This window comes from Ylistrum balloti, unplaced genomic scaffold, assembly GCF_031769215.1.
Source record: "Ylistrum balloti isolate Yb309-2 unplaced genomic scaffold, AGI_CSIRO_Ybal_v1 Utg373176, whole genome shotgun sequence".
Classification (NCBI taxonomy): Eukaryota; Metazoa; Mollusca; class Bivalvia; order Pectinida; family Pectinidae; genus Ylistrum; species Ylistrum balloti.
In genome coordinates, this window is record NW_026783212.1 from 20,199 (window position 1) to 38,992 (window position 18,794).

At 35.9% G+C, this 18,794-nt stretch overlaps 1 protein-coding gene across 1 annotated transcript; it reads right to left on the reverse strand.

Annotated features, from left to right (window-relative positions):
• Positions 1-352: 352 nt before the first annotated feature.
• Positions 353-18,285, reverse strand: LOC132564935 (YLP motif-containing protein 1-like). The gene is made up of 8 exons (XM_060229545.1): positions 18,113-18,285; positions 17,863-17,946; positions 17,431-17,514; positions 16,446-16,541; positions 7,679-7,727; positions 5,740-5,861; positions 5,313-5,483; positions 353-766 (listed from the first exon to the last, which is right to left on the reverse strand). Exons 1-7 carry the CDS (start codon positions 18,260-18,262, stop codon positions 5,337-5,339), a joined length of 732 nt encoding a protein of 243 aa, XP_060085528.1. The 5' UTR covers positions 18,263-18,285; the 3' UTR covers positions 353-766; positions 5,313-5,336.
• Between the last annotated feature and the right edge of the window lie 509 nt (positions 18,286-18,794).

Consider the following 18,794-nt stretch of genomic DNA (forward strand, 5'->3'; position numbering starts at 1 on the left):
CCTTCATGGTACTGTTGTTGATAAACCTTCATAATATTTCTTCTAAGTGTTGGGGAGTGTGTACTTCAAAATATGAGTGGTATGTATGATCTATGAGTAGATAGGATCACAATCTGGTTCATACATATTTTTTGGGGGACAAGACTACAAAGGTCACCGCTACAAGGAATCGGTGGTGAAACACAATAATTTGATGTAAATAGTATTTTCTCTGGCGCTGAGAATTTATTTCTATAAACTACACAAGACACGAACAGAGGATTGAATAAGACTTGTCACGTGATGCCCACATAAGGTATATGATAATCCACAAAGCCCTGAACAAACCAAAACAATAGGTGTCGACGAAAACTGGACGATAACTATTGACTTTATTTCAAAACATTTCAAAATGAACACAATAACTTATTTCATGATCATTCAAATTAAACATTTTTTCACTTCACAATACATAATGCTAAAAACATGAGACCGTTTAAAGTGATGACACGACATGAATACACCATGAAATGACATGACATGATGACAACAATAATTGATTTAATGTCTTTGACTGCCTACAAAAGTCTCTAAAATGCTTATTTCTCTCATCCGGTTGTTTCATACAAACTCCATCTACGATCTGGTCAGCTAAATTCAGATTAGAGTGCAACAGATAACTCCGGAATATTGGACCCGTGCGGTACTGAACACTTCACTGAATCCATAGGGAGCTGGTCATTCTCTACAGCATGGAGCTGGACGCAGATCTAATACGAACCACAACCTGTGAACATTGAAATAACATTACAGTGAGGAAATTGATATATTCTATATATCTTACAAACCTAAGCTCCATTCCAAACAGTGGTACTTTATTTGGCTCTTTACCATGAAAGTATCGCACGCAATCGTTCGCGAACTATACACCACATTCGCTATGTGGAATTCGGCCTCATCTATACTCAATTTACAGGATATGCATCTTCAATACAACCAGGAAAAGGTATCATGCTGCGTTCGTCACCCATAATTTGAATACAAGCTATCCTTTTATCACTTAGAATTTATTTCATCGACAGAAATCTTTTTTACACTTCTTTTTAGATACAGAATGTGAAATAAATATGTTTTCGGAGTACAGATCACAGGAAATTCAGAAAGAGCTATTCAATCTGATACACAAAATTAATCACACAAGTGAATGGCAGTGTGAGAAACCACAGAAACGTTTTTGTTTAATTTGATGGCGATCAATCATAAAACAGGCCTACTTCGGGACGCACTCCATAAACATAGTTACAGTAGGCAACGATAAGAATGGGATTTAACTTAAGTGTGAAACCGATATCCCAAAAAGAGTTTTCATCGGCTGGTAATAAAGTAATGGACAAGCCTGGTATATGGGGTGAAGAATGAGGGAAACTGTCAATGTGAAATACCACAGACATTAACACGAGCTGGCAGTGTGGGGAGCTTGTTTACCTACGTCAAATAGAAGAGGAAATCAATTTCAGTTTCAAGACTCAACAATTGCTTAATTTGTGGTTATCAATTAATGTCCTATCTGCTGCTATAGCCACATCTGTTACAGCGCTTGATTAAAACGTCAGCGTGTTGAAGCGCGTTTGGTATAACGCCGCCCGCAATGTTAGTTTGATCAGCCAAACTTCAAAGTATAGTTAACAAAAGTTCAGTATTTTATAACAAGCCCACATGAAACATGATGAATTATTGATATCGTGAAAGCATTTCTTTAGAGCATTATCAATTAAAAAGACAAAATCTGCAAACATGTCACTCTATTAACAACTGCATAGGGTTTAAACCTCAAACAAGATTACGTGTGCTAACAGCATTCCTTAATTGTTCCCTCACACACCATTCACATTCTTCTAGTGAGGAAGATAATCCCTTTCCCATAGATATGGTTGTAACACCTGTGATAAGTAGTACGTAACGTTAATGAGGAATTCAACATTTAGCCAGAGCCATCAGATTACATGTATGTTTCCAATTTGTCGAGTGTCACAAAATATTATTTCCACAAAACGTTTGCAGCTCACGGTATTCTGTATGAATATATTTATATCAAACCTTGTTAATAGCTCTCATAAAGTACAAACAATGTAAATATATTAGTCAATTGGAATTTCTAAAATGGGATTGGATGAATTGTTTAACAATTCTAGACACACATGGGTGTTTCTATTAAGTTAGAATTGGCCAATGTTTCGTTGTATATAAACACTATGAGTATAATGGTGGTTATGTAGATCTGTAAGAAGTTCTGGCCTTTCTCGAACACGACTACGTCAAGGCTGTGTTTGAAACGACAGTAATGGACGAGCCATATGGACCTATGTTTCAACACACAGCTGCAAACACGGAACACCCTATAAAGTGCCACTTCAGATACAATTACCGGTAATGGTATTACCCAAGTGTGAATCGTTTCCTTCTGTAACGAATTGTCTATTGCACCGCATTTAATCAATTGATCCCATGTACTCTAATTCTAATCGGCTTTTTTGAGTAAGAACAAATTAACTCCACCCATGTTGCATTTGCTCAATTGATGTTTTACTCCGCTAATATATTACTCAAGAGTTGTATTACTCTGCCAATATATTACTAAATAATTGTATTACTCCGCCAATATATTACTCAATAATTGTATTACTCCGCCAATATATTACTCAATAGTTGTATTACTCCGCCAATATATTACTCAATAATTGTATTACTCCGCTAATATATTACTCAATAGTTGTATTACTCCGCCAATATATTACTCAAGAGTTGTATTACTATTACTCCGCTAATATATTACTCAATAATTGTATTACTCCGCCAATATATTACTCAAGAGTTGTATTACTATTACTCCGCTAATATATTACTCAATAATTGTATTACTCCGTCAATATATTACTCAATTGTTATATTACTATTACTCCGCTAATATATTACTGAAGTTGTATTACTCCGCTAATATATTACTCAATAGTTTTATTACTCCGCTAATATATTACTCAATTGTTGTATTACTCCGCTAATACATTACTCAATAGTTGTATTACTTCGTCAATATATTACTCAATAGTTGTATTACCCCGCCAATATTTCTCAATAGTTACAATACTCCGGCAATATATTACTTACTACTTTTACTTCCCACTCAATTTATAGCTCAATCGTTATATGTTCGATCACTATAACATTAATTCAACGTTACGCTACTAAATGGTACTACTTGTCAACAGCTCTACTACACAGTAATGATATTACTCACATGAATCTAAGTACTCACTGATAACTCGACGTTCGAAAGTAAGAAACATCGACAATCTTATATAAACTCAAATGAGACTAATTTGAATCTTTTTAAGAAAATTTTAGTGCTCCATTTTTCTAAAGCTTGTGTCGACTTTTCAAGTACTTCTGGATTTGATGAGGGTTTCGGTCTTTAAAACACCAACGATCTAACGACGTTGCAATGAATCACTGAAATCTATTATTTGGAGGGTATATAATACTGACTTTACAACAAAGATGTGGACATCGGAAAGGTAGTATGTGGCAATATATAAGGGAACGGAAATTCACATAAATCCTTCAACTTCAGAGTGGCTTCACAAAAACTAACTTCTCCTTAATCAAAACTCAAAATGTCAACTTAAATTTTAAACACCATATGTTAGGTCTACAATGGAACCAACTTAAAAGTCAATTCTCATATCTTGGTGTCAGAAATAAATGTTTTAATGTACAATTATTGCATGACTTAGACTTCATTTTGAACATATTTTGAACACGGGGGAAAGTGCTTTGCCTGTGCTATACGCCACTAGCCTCCAGTCATGATTTTTTATTCACATCAAAGTAAATTCTTAAAGCATCTGGGTGGTCGTTTGCGGAGTTCTAACTGTATAAAACCCGATTCACTTGAGAGAAAATCTTGTGTTAAGTATTTGTTTTTCTCTGTTTTGTATCATTCAGCAAGAAGAGTGCACAGGTATATCGAGTTAGTGATTTGGCTAGCTGGCGACGATGCTACCATGGTGAAACTGGTTGGCAAGGCAATGCTTCAGAGCCAGACTGAGGCCTGGCGGATAGCAAGTCACCCATCAACACACAAATGCATTAAATTCAAACCTGACACCTCATCAATGACAGCAATATTAACCCTGACAAGTAAGAGGCATGTATTTTGTTGAATATAACTGTCTCCACTAATTTGAATAACAGCCACGATTACATGGTTCAAAGCCTGCCTCAAGACTGCAAGCTCACAGTCATCATAAAACATTAGCTATCACTATATATATTTCAAATCTTCCACAGATAATCAAATAAATCAGGTATAAACAAGTGAAAATTCCCCAGATTAAGTGAAAGATAGCCATCAGTAACATATGTTTTGTATCCAGGGGATTGAGAAAGGCGGCCAGTGTATCAGGCGCTGGGGGACACCCACTGTGATCTCGATACATACAACATTATCAGAGTTATATAACATATTTATAAACCTCTACTGCAATAACGCTGCACAGCAGATGATAAGTCAGCAATGTTTCCTTAAGCAGCAGTTCATATTTACAAACAATGGAGATTATCTAAACTCAATGTTGAAAACATTTCAAACAAATGATACCTGCGGTTAAAGTCCTCAATTTTACTTGAATTTGTTTCGTGATGTTCACCAAACAAAACAAGGAATCTCAAGTAGATACCAACCTTTATCAAAAATCTCAAAATACATGCTTCATACAGGAGATGTTTAGTATAACTGAGCGTTCAGTAGTCACGAAATGTCTGAGCAACACAATCATTGTCGCATAAAGTCTACGACAATTACAGCTGACGGATTCATGTAGTGTGCGGTACGGTAAAACCAAATCACAGGATAAAATAAATGTTTCTTCCGATATTTCTGGTTAAATATGTTGGGCAAAATAAGTAACATCACATTAGCGAGGTTCAAACTGAAACACCCACTAACAGCTTTCAGCTCAGATTTTGAGTTTTTGATGATTTTTATGATTGTTTAAGCTTACCTCATACAGCAGGTGATCTCGTACAAAAACAAAAACCGAAAATGAAACGAAACAAAAGACAAATGTTTGTTTTTCATTTTCTTTTCTTTGTTTTCAAAGTTCAAATCGATTAAACGCATTATATCAGTCGTCTTCACACTTATGTTACTTATTAACTTAATACAATTGTATATTTTCCCGAGGCAATCTATATCGGCTGGCGTTTACAAAAATAATCACAAGACAAACTCCTTTCTCTTTATTTCCATACACTTATAGTGTTCAGATATCTACCTTTGTACTTATAGTAAAACACCACTAGAAGTATTTTGTTTGATTTAGTTGACGGTCAGCAAATGAATGGTCTGTGATTCTCTCCCAATCCTGCTGTGTTTGACCAACAACAAATCCAATCTCACGCCGTCGAGACTGGTTTTTACGCTCCTCAATATCAGCCCACTGAACCTAAAATTCAAATCACTCTTTACTGTAAGAAAGCATTGCAAAACAGTGATACACAGGTGAATAGCACTTTAACACAAATTTAGAATTGGACACAAAAACCTAATAATAAATTAAACTTGATCAACTCAATAAGGAAAACAACATTCCAAAATGTAAGATTATTCTGAAGTGAATTGATAAAGTATAGCTGGATATTACCTTATATGTCCAGTTCATTAAATTTATTGTTTAATAGGTACTGTTATATATATCTCACCCTCTTTTTTCCTGGTACAGACGGGCGGGACATAATATCATCTGCTAATTGTAGAAAATCTTCCATAGATGTTGGGTCTGGTGAACGCTTTCGTTTGCCATGACGAAGACCATCCAGTTTATCTACAAGGAGCATAAAGAAGTTCATCATTTAGCATTTGTTTAAATATATAGAAAGATATGAGCATGAATTTAGTTATAAATTCCCAATTCCACTAGAATCTAACAGAATTTAAGTACATATCTAATATATAATGCTGAATTCTACCAAAGCTATTCTGTTATAATGAATGAACAAGTATTTTAAACCATGCCAGAATCAAATGATTTTCCTAAATTACAATCACTTATGTTAACTGATCCTATCAACTTTTGTTCTATAAATTTTTTTTAATGAATACATTTTTCTCCGAACCAAAAGAAAACCTGAAAACAACATGATGTGAATAAGGTGGTGTACTGTGATTAATCTAAATAAAATAAATAATTTGTTTTCTGTCCTGTAATGTGTGAATATTTTATGTAGATGTCTTATAAAGACTTTATATCAAGGTTCAGTAAATGTTTGTTATTGGAATACCTATTCGAAAGAGATAATGACACAACGCTCGGTCCACTTTACGATTGAGTCTGAGATAATGACACGAGGCTCAGTCCACTTTACGATTGAGTCTGAGATAATGACACAAAGCTCGGTCCTCTTTACAATCGATTCTAAGATAATGACACGAGGCTCCATCCTCTTTATGATCGAGTCTGATAAAATGACACGAGGCTCGGTCCACTTTCGATTGAGTCTGAGATAATGACATGAGGCTTGGTCCTCTTTACGACTAAGTCTGAGATCAATGACACGAGGCTTGGTCCTCTTTACGATTGAGTCTGAGATAAATGACACGAGGCTCTGTCCTCTTTACAATTGAGCCCGAGATCAATGACACGAAGCTTGGTCCTCTTTACGACTGAGTCTGAGATAATGACATGAGGCTTGGTCCTCTTTACGACTGAGTCTGAGATAATGACACGAGGCTCGGTTCTCTATACAATCGAGTCTGAGATAATGACACGAGACTCAGTTCTCTATACAATCGAGTCTGAGATAATGACACAAGGCTTCGTCCTCTTTATGATCAAGTCTGATAAAATGACACGAGGCTCGGTTCTCTATACAATCGAGTCTGAGATAATGACACGAGACTCAGTTCTCTATACAATCGAGTCTGAGATAATGACACGAGGCTTCGTCCTCTTTATGATCGAGTCTGATAAAATGACACGAGGCTCGGTCCACTTTCGATTGAGTCTGAGATAATGACACGAGGCTTCGTCCTCTTTACGACAGAGTCTGAGATAATGACACGAGACTCAGTTCTCTATACAATCGAGTCTGAGATAATGACACGAGGCTTCGTCCTCATTACGACCGAGTCTGAGATAATGACACGAGACTCAGTTCTCTATACAATCGAGTCCGATATAATGACACGAGGCTCGCTTCTCTATACAATCGAGTCCGAGATAATGACACGAGGCTTTGTCCTCTTTACGACTGAGTCTGAGATCAATGACATGAGGCTCGGTCCTCTATACGATTGAGTCTGAGATAATAACATGAGGCTCAGTCCTCTTTATAATTGAGTCTGAGATAATGACAAGAGGCATGGTCCTCTTTACAATTGAGTCTGAGATAATGACACAAGGCTCAGTCCTCTATACAATTGAGTCTGAAATAATGACACGAGGCTTGGTCCTCTTTACAATTGAGTCGGAGATAATGAAACAAGGGTCAGCTCTCTTTATGATCAAGTCTATGTAATGATCATGCAATAACAATAACGACACAAGACTCAGTCTTTTTTCTGATCAAGTCTGAGATAAAAACATAAGGCCTTATCCTCTCATCAAGTCTATGTAACAGTCATACAATAACAAACACCTACCTAAATGCTCCTCTGAAGTATCTAACTCCCAGCGGCTTTTCTTGTATGCCTGATAATACAGCAACAAAAATATATGCACATGAGAAATTGTCGGATAAAGAATCATCAGTTTTACTTAAAAATCTTAACAGTCTCTGATGTTTTATTTCAGACCAAACAAAACCATTAACAGTAAGCACAGAACTGTATAAACATTTTCATTTGTCAAAGTATTTCAGAAACCATTGAAACACTGACTACTTTCAATTGTTTCATGATGTTAAAGAATAAAATATATACAAATAAAGTAACTAATATCAACTTGAAGACTCGGGCATTTCTTTCAATCTTAAAAGAATTAAATCATTTACTTCCTTTTGAATGTTATCAACCGACATTAACGTTGATATGCTGCTCACCGTGCGATGATAGGATAACGTTTACGAATGCTCGGTATACCAACAGGTCTCGTATACAGCCGTCACAATGGTTACCGTTAACATACAGTACTTTTAACTTCCAAAACATAATGCATGGAAAACATAGTATTTAAATATTCTATCACTAGAATTAAACATTGTTACTTGTTTGAGGTTACGATAGCCCTAGGTATAATACCAGGTATCATGTTACACATGACTGAAAGAAACATTTTTGTTACAGAAAATCATAAAGATATCAACACAGGCATCAGAGCCACAACATACTTCCCACAGAGATTAATTTTGGATATCTCTAGACTTACACAAAGGATTACTATGGTTAATCCAGGGATATCCATGCATTTTTTCTCAGGGTATGACAACACAACAGATAAATTCCTGTATTTGCAAGTTATGAAATTCATTACATCGAGTATCATAATCAGAAAGGAGATTATAATTCTGAATAAATATCAACAGCATACACTAATTACCATGGTGCAGAGTCAAAGGGTTACTGGGGTAAAATACCAACTTAACTGTTCCCTAACATCAAGTCATCATTTTACAGAATAAATTATAATATTTGATAGGTCAAACATGATGGACCATCACATACATACAGAGAAGTGAAATATTTTACATTGACACGAACAAACCAACATCTCAATCTCATCATATATCACGATATACATTTCATAGTACGTCAAACTAAAAATATATTTTACATTTTATTTAATTCATAGTTTGTGTAAATTTCTACTATTTCTTTTTCATGTTAAGAACATGTATGGGAGTATATGTACCAATGTATACATCTACAGAGAATATTAAATACAGTTTTACTACCCAATTACACAATCTTTTCTTTTTTCGAATTTCACAAAGGATCCTACTAGATATTTAATATTACAAACAATATTGATACAGATGTCTCAATTATTCATCAGACTGCACATACAGTTAACAAATGTTCAGTCTCTTGAATAAAGGGAAACAACTCTTAACGAAGGATGTTGTTTAACATATTTCTAATCATCTTAAAATCATTATAAATGTCATTCCAAGCAAAATATCATAAAAATTCCTAATGCAACACAAATATGTATGAAACATACCTTGAAAATCAACTTATAATCTCATATTTCAATAAAAACCTCAAATCAAGGTTAAATGCTAATAAATTACCTTGTTTTGGTGTATCAAACACTGCTTCTCTATGGTGGGAAACACTGTTTCATCATGTTTGTGTGTACTTAATTTTTTTCTGAATGAATCTTTGGTATTTCAGGTGATGTTAAAACATTGAATATGATTAATGAAGATTGTATATGCATCTATAAACTATAGTTGATGCTAGTGTATAAACATCTGATGTGCTCTTGATGGTATCAACAAGAATTTTTTTTTTTCTAACACGATATCAAAGACTAGAATATACATAAAGTAAAACAGGTAATGGAAATATAACAAAAAACAGTCATTACTAATAGAGTAACTGTTAACATTAATGATATCCTTTAAACTGTGCCTGCCAAGATAAATAAAAAAACTAGAACTTTTCATTTTTCTAGTCAGTGTGTGGTAAAGTGGTGATAGTATATTAAGTCAACTTCTATAAATAATCTGATAAATAGAGCTTCAGAGTTAAAGCTTGATTCATCAGAACACACAATTCTCACCTTAAGATATCATCAACTCATGCTTACTTATACACAGACAGAAATAAGTATTACATTCAGGGGAAATGAATTGATAATTTTCTTAACTCAGACAAGATGTTGGTCAATTCGTACTGAAATATAAAATGTTTGTAATAATATGTGATCTGCTACTGTAGACTGATCACAGATTAAAACAATGGCATAAGTTGTCATCACTTAATGCTCATTTAGAATTATTTTTTAATGTTTCATTCATAGTAAAATACCATTACCTAAACCTGAGTAGTAGATTCCAAAGATGATAAAATACTTTCAATCTTGTGGTGATTTATATAATACACACATATATTTAAATACATTCATAAATATTTAACAAAAATCACCTGTACAGAGAGTAATTCATTCTGGGCTCATTTAGAGACATGTAAACTCCTCATTTGAGACATCTGCTTACATTTAAGAGTTCATGTATTGAGACTGTAAGTGTCCTCAATTACATTTGAAACTACAAGTTTCCTCAAAGAGGACTTTTGTGGTAATCTGAAGTGCTAATTTGATACTACAAGTTTTCTCACTGAGGACTTTGTGGCAATCTAAAGTGCTTATTTGAAACTACAAGTTTCCTCACTGAGGACTTTGTGGCAATCTAAAGTGTTAATTTGATATTACAAGTTTCCTCACTGAGGACTTTGTGGCAATCTAAAGTGCTTATTTGAAACTACAAGTTTCCTCACAAAGGACTTTGTGGCAATCTAAAGTGTTAATTTGATATTACAAATTTCCTCACTGAGGACTTTGTGGCAATCTAAAGTGCTTATTTGATACTACAAGTTTCCTCACTGAGGACTTTGTGGCAATCTAAAGTGTTAATTTGATATTACAAGTTTCCTCAGAGAGAATGCTTATGACAATCTATAGTGCATTCCTTTGTAGTCACAAGTTTCCTCACTGAGGACTTTGTGGCAATCTAAAGTGTTAATTTGATATTACAAGTTTCCTCACTGAGGACTTTGTGGCAATCTAAAGTGCTTATTTGAAACTACAAGTTTCCTCACAAAGGACTTTGTGGCAATCTAAAGTGTTAATTTGATATTACAAGTTTCCTCACTGAGGACTTTGTGGCAATCTAAAGTGCTTATTTGAAACTACAAGTTTCCTCACTGAGGACTTTGTGGCAATCTAAAGTGTTAATTTGATATTACAAATTTCCTCACTGAGGACTTTGTGGCAATCTAAAGTGCTTATTTGATACTACAAGTTTCCTCACTGAGGACTTTGTGGCAATCTAAAGTGTTAATTTGATATTACAAGTTTCCTCAGAGAGAATGCTTATGACAATCTATAGTGCATTCCTTTGTAGTCACAAGTTTCCTTACAGAGGACATTTGTGGCAATCTACAGTGCATCTATTTGATATTCCAAGTGTCTTCATCAAGTATGTTGCATGTTGCAATGTTTGGAGTTCATGTATTATGCACATATAAAAGGGATTTATCTGATACTGAAACATTCCTCCTTAATAACATTTAGGAGTAGATGTCTCTATAAGGTATAGATATAGATGTAAAGAGTATAAAATGTTTCTTCATCAAAGACATTTGTGACAAAATTAACTTTTACCATGATATCAACAATAATACACTCTCTAGTGACTAGATTTACAGAAGAAGATTTCATTTCTCAATACTCAATTGTCATGATTTTACTGACAAAAAAAATTGGGCAACAAGCATAGGCTATGAAAGCCCTGAAAAAGATCATATATGTTTGTATGATAAATTAAACATGTTATTACCTACCATCAGTTTATGATGGAAAATGGTCAAATAAATCATGTGACTCACCATCAAGTGGACGTGAATAAAGCAGTCACATCAATCAAGGGTATCTGTTGGAGGTAGCATGGCAAAAGGGAGATAACTCCATGTAAGGAGAGGGGAAGAAAAATAATAGGGTGAGTTTTTAAAAATGAGTGCTGCTGACTATTTGCATCAAATATGAAAATGTAGTTGCTATTACAGACTTCTACACTACACACCATCATTGGATTTTTAAATCAAAAGGGTGACATATACAAATCTCAACATATAGAGCATCCTGTATTTCATCAGAAAGATTTTGTTTAGGATTCCATTAAGGTCTCTTGAACAATCTCTTACTCTTGTGTAGTTTTCAAGGAGAATTCTCTTATACAGAAGAGTTTTAAAGGATGAGGTTACTGAGCCTGTAGGACAAGGGTCATCCATGACAGCATGTCATTAAAGGTATTTTACAGAGCAAGAATGAACTCATAGAGTCTATAAAGTTTCAATAGGAAGACAGGTTTTAAGGTGACCAAGTAGAACTTAATATAGCGGTTAGTATTACTCAGAAACGGAGTAAGCATGACGGCCTTCATTTAAAATCAGAGACTCTGTACATCAAAAGTGGTGTTAGTAGCAAACAAATTCTGATTAACAAAGCTAAAAATCTGAAAGCTAGATTCTTCAGAAAATTGATCAACTGTAAATCCCAATGTATCAAAAGACCATGATACTTCATTAAGTAAAATGGTTTAAGACAAGGTTTTATGTTGGTACTGAGATTCAATGGATCAAATTTCCAGGGAATTAATCAACAAACAGATCAATGTAAAGAGGATGTCATTTTCATCGACATTATGTAACATACCAAACTCTTCTTTAAATACATTATTTTCATTACATTATTTTCATACCAATCTCTTCTTTAAATACATTATTTTCAAGATATCTATTTTTGCAGTTTCTAAAATTACAAAAACTGGACCTCTTGAAAACAAGTGTCAGTACATACTAGCTATAAATATAATCTGCCAGCAGTTTCATAAAGTGTGTGCTATTATAAAGAGTGGTAACATTTAGTAGTAGTATATGTTTCTACACCATTGGTTTAAGGCACCAGATCTATTGGTGTCAGTATCTTGTAGACTAATCACAGTATAACAAGAAGACACCTGATCATCACTGACTTCTTTAGCTGCGAGGAACATTTTTTGTACCCCGTTGTAAATAAACTTGTTCATTATAACATTGACAATCACTTACTTCAATAGTTATTTTTATTGTTCAACATAAATTTGAAGTAATTTCAGAAAGTAATTCTGTCAAATTAACACACATATTAAAATACAGCTGTTGCTGAATACAGCAAACATACATGTGGCAGGTGTATTCCAACAATGGCCATGTCAGTAGCAGGATAAAAAGGATTTCTGTGCTGACACTGCTCTATTGCATGCTCATCATTTAATGATACACTAATGAAAACATATTTCTCCTCAGTAATTTTATCTGACTACTGATTAGGTCAGTTGATAATGTCAGTCTATGGTGAAGATCCATCTCTCAATCATATCAAGAGACCTAATGGTCCTTGACAGCCAACTGAGTTCAAGGAACATAGAATTGAAATCTCAATGTTTACAGCTTTCTTTTCTGGGAAGTCAAATTTCCTCAAAAAAGAAATTTAATTGTCACTAAATAACCTATATGCTGCACTAAGACAAGTGTGCTGATTTGTTTGACAACATTTTTAATTTCTATGCCAGTTCAGGTGTTTATGCTGGTGATCAATGCATTTGGTTTGAATAAGACCAGCAGTTCTTGAGAAAAAGCTAAAAATGTGAAAAGCCATTCAACAATGACTATAGAAAAAAGGTAATGGAAATTGAGTTATAATGAACCTTTGGTTAAGGTGATCTGAAATCAGCTATCTGCTTTTACTATGCATTCCTTTGTACTGATCAAGAAGTGTTCCTCAATTTCTGTAGGGTTTACTATTGATTGCTTCCATAAGGAATTAAGTGGATAACCATCTGCCTTAACAACTACATTCACTTAAATAGGACTTTAACATTCCCTCACTATAATCCTCCTCTTATCATAACTTAGTGTTTGACCATATTATCTCATTGACATTACAGGTAAACCACTGACAGAAAAAACTCATTATTTTCAGGACTACAAAAGTTGGTAATTCTGGCTGGAGTAATTGCCATCAATTTAGACTGACATCACAAATGCTTACATCTCTTGGTAAAATTAAAAGTACTGCCACCGCCAATTATATCACGGAAGTGTTCCACTCATTTGTTCTGTAACAAGAAGAAAACTGTCCCTCCCCCACCCCACGACTATATCAAAGAAGTGTTTCTCTCATTCACCCCCAACTATATCACGGAAGTGTTCCACTCATTTGTTCTGTAACAAGAAGAAAACTGTCCCTCCCCCACCCCACGACTATATCACAGAAGTGTTCCACACATTTGTTCTGTAACAAGAAGAAAACTGTCCCTCCCCCACCCCACGACTATATCACAGAAGTGTTCCACACATTTGTTCTGTAACAAGAAGAAAACTGTCCCTCCCCCACCCCACGACTATATCACAGAAGTGTTCCACTCATTTGTTCTGTAACAAGAAGAAAACTGTTCCTCCCCCACCCCCCGACTATATCACAGAAGTGTTCCACTCATTTGTTCTGTAACAAGAAGAAAACTGCTCCTTCTCCCCACCCCGACTATATCACAGAAGTGTTCCACACATTTGTTCTGTAACAAGAAGAAAACTGTCCCTCCCCCACCCCACGACTATATCACAGAAGTGTTCCACTCATTTGTTCTGTAACAAGAAGAAAACTGTCCCTCCCCCACCCCACGACTATATCACAGAAGTGTTCCATTTGTTCTCATTCACCCCCAACTATATCACAGAAGTGTTCCACTCATTTGTTCTGTAACAAGAAGAAAACTGTCCCTCCCCCACCCCACGACTATATCACAGAAGTGTTCCACTCATTTGTTCTGTAACAAGAAGAAAACTGTCCCTCCCCCACCACACGACTATATCACAGAAGTGTTCACCCCACGACTATATCACACTCATTTGTTCTGTAACAAGAAGAAAACTGTCCCTCCCCCACCCCACGACTATATCACAGAAGTGTTCCACTCATTTGTTCTGTAACAAGAAGAAAACTGTCCCTCCCCCACCCCACGACTATATCACAGAAGTGTTCCACTCATTTGTTCTGTAACAAGAAGAAAACTGTCCCTCCCCCACCACACGACTATATCACAGAAGTGTTCCTCTCATTCACCCCCAACTATATCACAGAAGTGTTCCACTCATTTGTTCTGTAACAAGAAGAAAACTGTCCCTCCCCCACCCCACGACTATATCACAGAAGTGTTCCACTCATTTGTTCTGTAACAAGAAGAAAACTGTCCCTCCCCCACCCCACGACTATATCACAGAAGTGTTCCACACATTTGTTCTGTAACAAGAAGAAAACTGTCCCTCCCCCACCCCACGACTATATCACAGAAGTTTTCCACTCATTTGTTCTGTAACAAGAAGAAAACTGTCCCTCCCCCACCACACGACTATATCACAGAAGTGTTCCACTCATTTGTTCTGTAACAAGAAGAAAACTGTCCCTCCCCCACCACACGACTATATCACAGAAGTGTTCCTCTCATTCCCCCCCCACTATTTCAACTAAGTGTTCCACTCATTTGTTCTGTAACAAGAAGAAAACTGTCCCTCCCCCACCCCACGACTATATCAAAGAAGTGTTCCTCTCATTCACCCCCAACTATATCACGGAAGTGTTCCACTCATTTGTTCTGTAACAAGAAGAAAACTGTCCCTCCCCCACCCCACGACTATATACTATATCACAGAAGTGTTCCACACATTTGTTCTGTAACAAGAAGAAAACTGTCCCTCCCCCACCCCACGACTATATCACAGAAGTGTTCCACTCATTTGTTCTGTAACAAGAAGAAAACTGTCCCTCCCCCACCCCACGACTATATCACAGAAGTGTTCCACTCATTTGTTCTGTAACAAGAAGAAAACTGTCCCTCCCCCACCACACGACTATATCACAGAAGTGTTCCTCTCATTCACCCCCAACTATATCACGGAAGTGTTCCACTCATTTGTTCTGTAACAAGAAGAAAACTGTCCCTCCCCCACCCCACGACTATATCACGGAAGTGTTCCACTCATTTGTTCTGTAACAAGAAGAAAACTGTCCCTCCCCCACCACACGACTATATCACAGAAGTGTTCCTCTCATTCACCCCCAACTATATCACGGAAGTGTTCCACTCATTTGTTCTGTAACAAGAAGAAAACTGTCCCTCCCCCACCCCACGACTATATCACAGAAGTGTTCCTCTCATTCACCCCCAACTATATCACGGAAGTGTTCCACTCATTTGTTCTGTAACAAGAAGAAAACTGTCCCTCCCCCACCCCACGACTATATCACAGAAGTGTTCCACTCATTTGTTCTGTAACAAGAAGAAAACTGTCCCTCCCCCACCCCACGACTATATCAAAGAAGTGTTCCTCTCATTCACCCCCAACTATATCACAGAAGTGTTCCTCTCATTCACCCCCAACTATATCACGGAAGTGTTCTACTCATTTGTTCTGTAACAAGAAGAAAACTGTCCCTCCCCCACCACACGACTATATCACAGAAGTGTTCCTCCTCTCATTTGTTCTGTAACAAGAGAACTGCCAACATGACATGACTTACCTTACCAGCTGACATGGAGTCACTATTCGCCACATGCCCCTACTCTACACAGCAGGACAAGTACTGTAAAGAAACTGATGTTAGGACACAGTAACAACAACAGAAAGCACTGTCAGATATAGTACTTACCCCTCCAAACCTGTTATCAACAGCTTCATCCTCTTCCTCTCCTACTGAAGACTTCCTTTTCTCACCTGTCTCATGTACCTCATCCTCCATTTCAACCTTTTAAAAACAATTCATAAATTCATAACAGAGCATGCTCATGAACAAATGATAAAAAGTCAACCCTGGCCATTCCCTCAACTGATGAAGTCAACTGTGGTCTTATCCCCAAATTACTTAAATTGATACAGAAGTCTTGTACTAAGGTTTCTTCAACTCCTATCAGGGTTAGATGGGGTGATGGTGGGGAAGAGATACCTTTTAATTACCCATAATTAGGATAACACCAAATAGTTACCTATAATACCTATCATTATAATAACATTACTTGCATAAGGTCAGGCCTAGAATTTCCCTTTACTGTAATGATATAATGTACTGACAACAGAGCTTCATACAACTTGTAAACTCAAAGAGTGTAAAGTATTTTTTCAATGCACAAGCCTAAGGCTAACATCCTACTAAAATCCACTGGCCTGAAACAACGATTTACTTCAGCAAGCTTTTTGCCAACTTTGTCTATTCACCAAAATGTTACGTCAAATAAAAAGTACTGATTTTACTGTTATTTTGAAGGCCAGTATTACCTTCTCAGTAATTTTTGTTTATCATATAGAAAACTCGGCATCAGGCTAGTGGATTTTTACACTCCTGTGTAAAGGGACATGCCCTTTGACTCAAACAACGATTGTCTCAGAACTCCCTTAGCAATCCCAAAGCTACAATTGTAAAGTTTACACTAAACTGTGAAGATATATACATATATATGACCTTGTCTAAAATAGTTATTGAAAGAACATCTTCTACCAACTGTAAAGTGCATTGTGTATTAGTATGAAATAAAAGGGGAGAGTACAAGACCGAAGTAACCATGGTAACATAAAGACGACAATACTGAGGACAGTACAAGACCAAGTAGCCATAGTAACAAAGACATCAAGGTACTTACATCTGTAATAGACACTTCCTGTAATAGTGACCGAATGTCCAATCGTAGATAATGACGTGGTGTTTCTTCCCACTTCCTTTTAATCTGTTACAGATAAAACACAAATTTTGCTCAACATGAAAAGTTCATAATTTCATTTCATATCTTTATTACATTTTCCCACTCTACAAACAAGGATTTTACAAACGACAAACAAGTAAATTGCACCTTTTAACATAAATTCATATAAGATATAAAAGAGCCAAACAATGAATTAAACTGCATCCTACAGCTGTCTTGTCCATTTAGGACAAGTCAGTGTTACTAAGGGCCTAAAACATCAGGATATTTCTTAGCTTTATTGTCTTAATTTGGTCTTCATATTGACAAATGTGTAAAATGAGCCGATTTTAGTTTGGAGTGAATCAGTGTAAATTAAGCCCTGCTACTTACTTTTTCTAATTCCTTTATTGATCTTTTATGTGTGTTTCGTTTGGCACATGTAGCTACATCACCTTGGATATCAGCAATGTAGACCTGAAATATAGATTATTGGTCATCGACACTCTTAAACATACAACATTAAACTTCAAATGAAAGAGTTGGAATTCATGTTAAATCATCAATATTTAAAATTCAAAACTTAACACAAAAAGATAAGCACACATTGTCTTATCCTTTTGTCCTAACATATAAATCTTACCTGGAAACCTTTGGATTTAGCATAACTCCAAAACTCCTCGAACTGCTTACAACGGTCATTTACAGCGTCCAAAATGATGAAAGCAAAGAAGCCATCATCTATGGTCTTTTTAAAACTCTTGAACATGTTTTGTCTGTAACTTTCTTCCATTTCTGCTTCATACTCATACTCCAGAGACTGGAAAATAAACATAATGATATTTAATACAGTACCACAAGTCTCCACAACTATATCTTTACTTACACAAGTTTTCAAAAAAGATATTCATCTGGAGTTATATCCACACTTAACTTCCTAATAGTAACTGAGTACTCATATTCTTTGTATCTTTCATTTGACAATATCACTCAAAGTAATTGATAGATTGTTTTACAGAAACCAAATCTCACCACTAGTAAATACAAACCAAATCTTATCAGAGGTTCTCAAGATCAGACATTTAGGAAGGAATGCGACCTGATGGGACCAATGGACATGGGTCATCATCAACAATGGGACCGATGGACATGGGTCATCAATAATGGGACTGATGGACATGGGTCATCATCAATAAAGGGACCGATGGACATGGGTCATCATCAATAATGGGACCGATGGACATGGGTCATCAATAATGGGAGTGATGGACATGGGTTATCAATAATGGGGTCGATGGACATGGGTCATCAATAATGGGACCGAT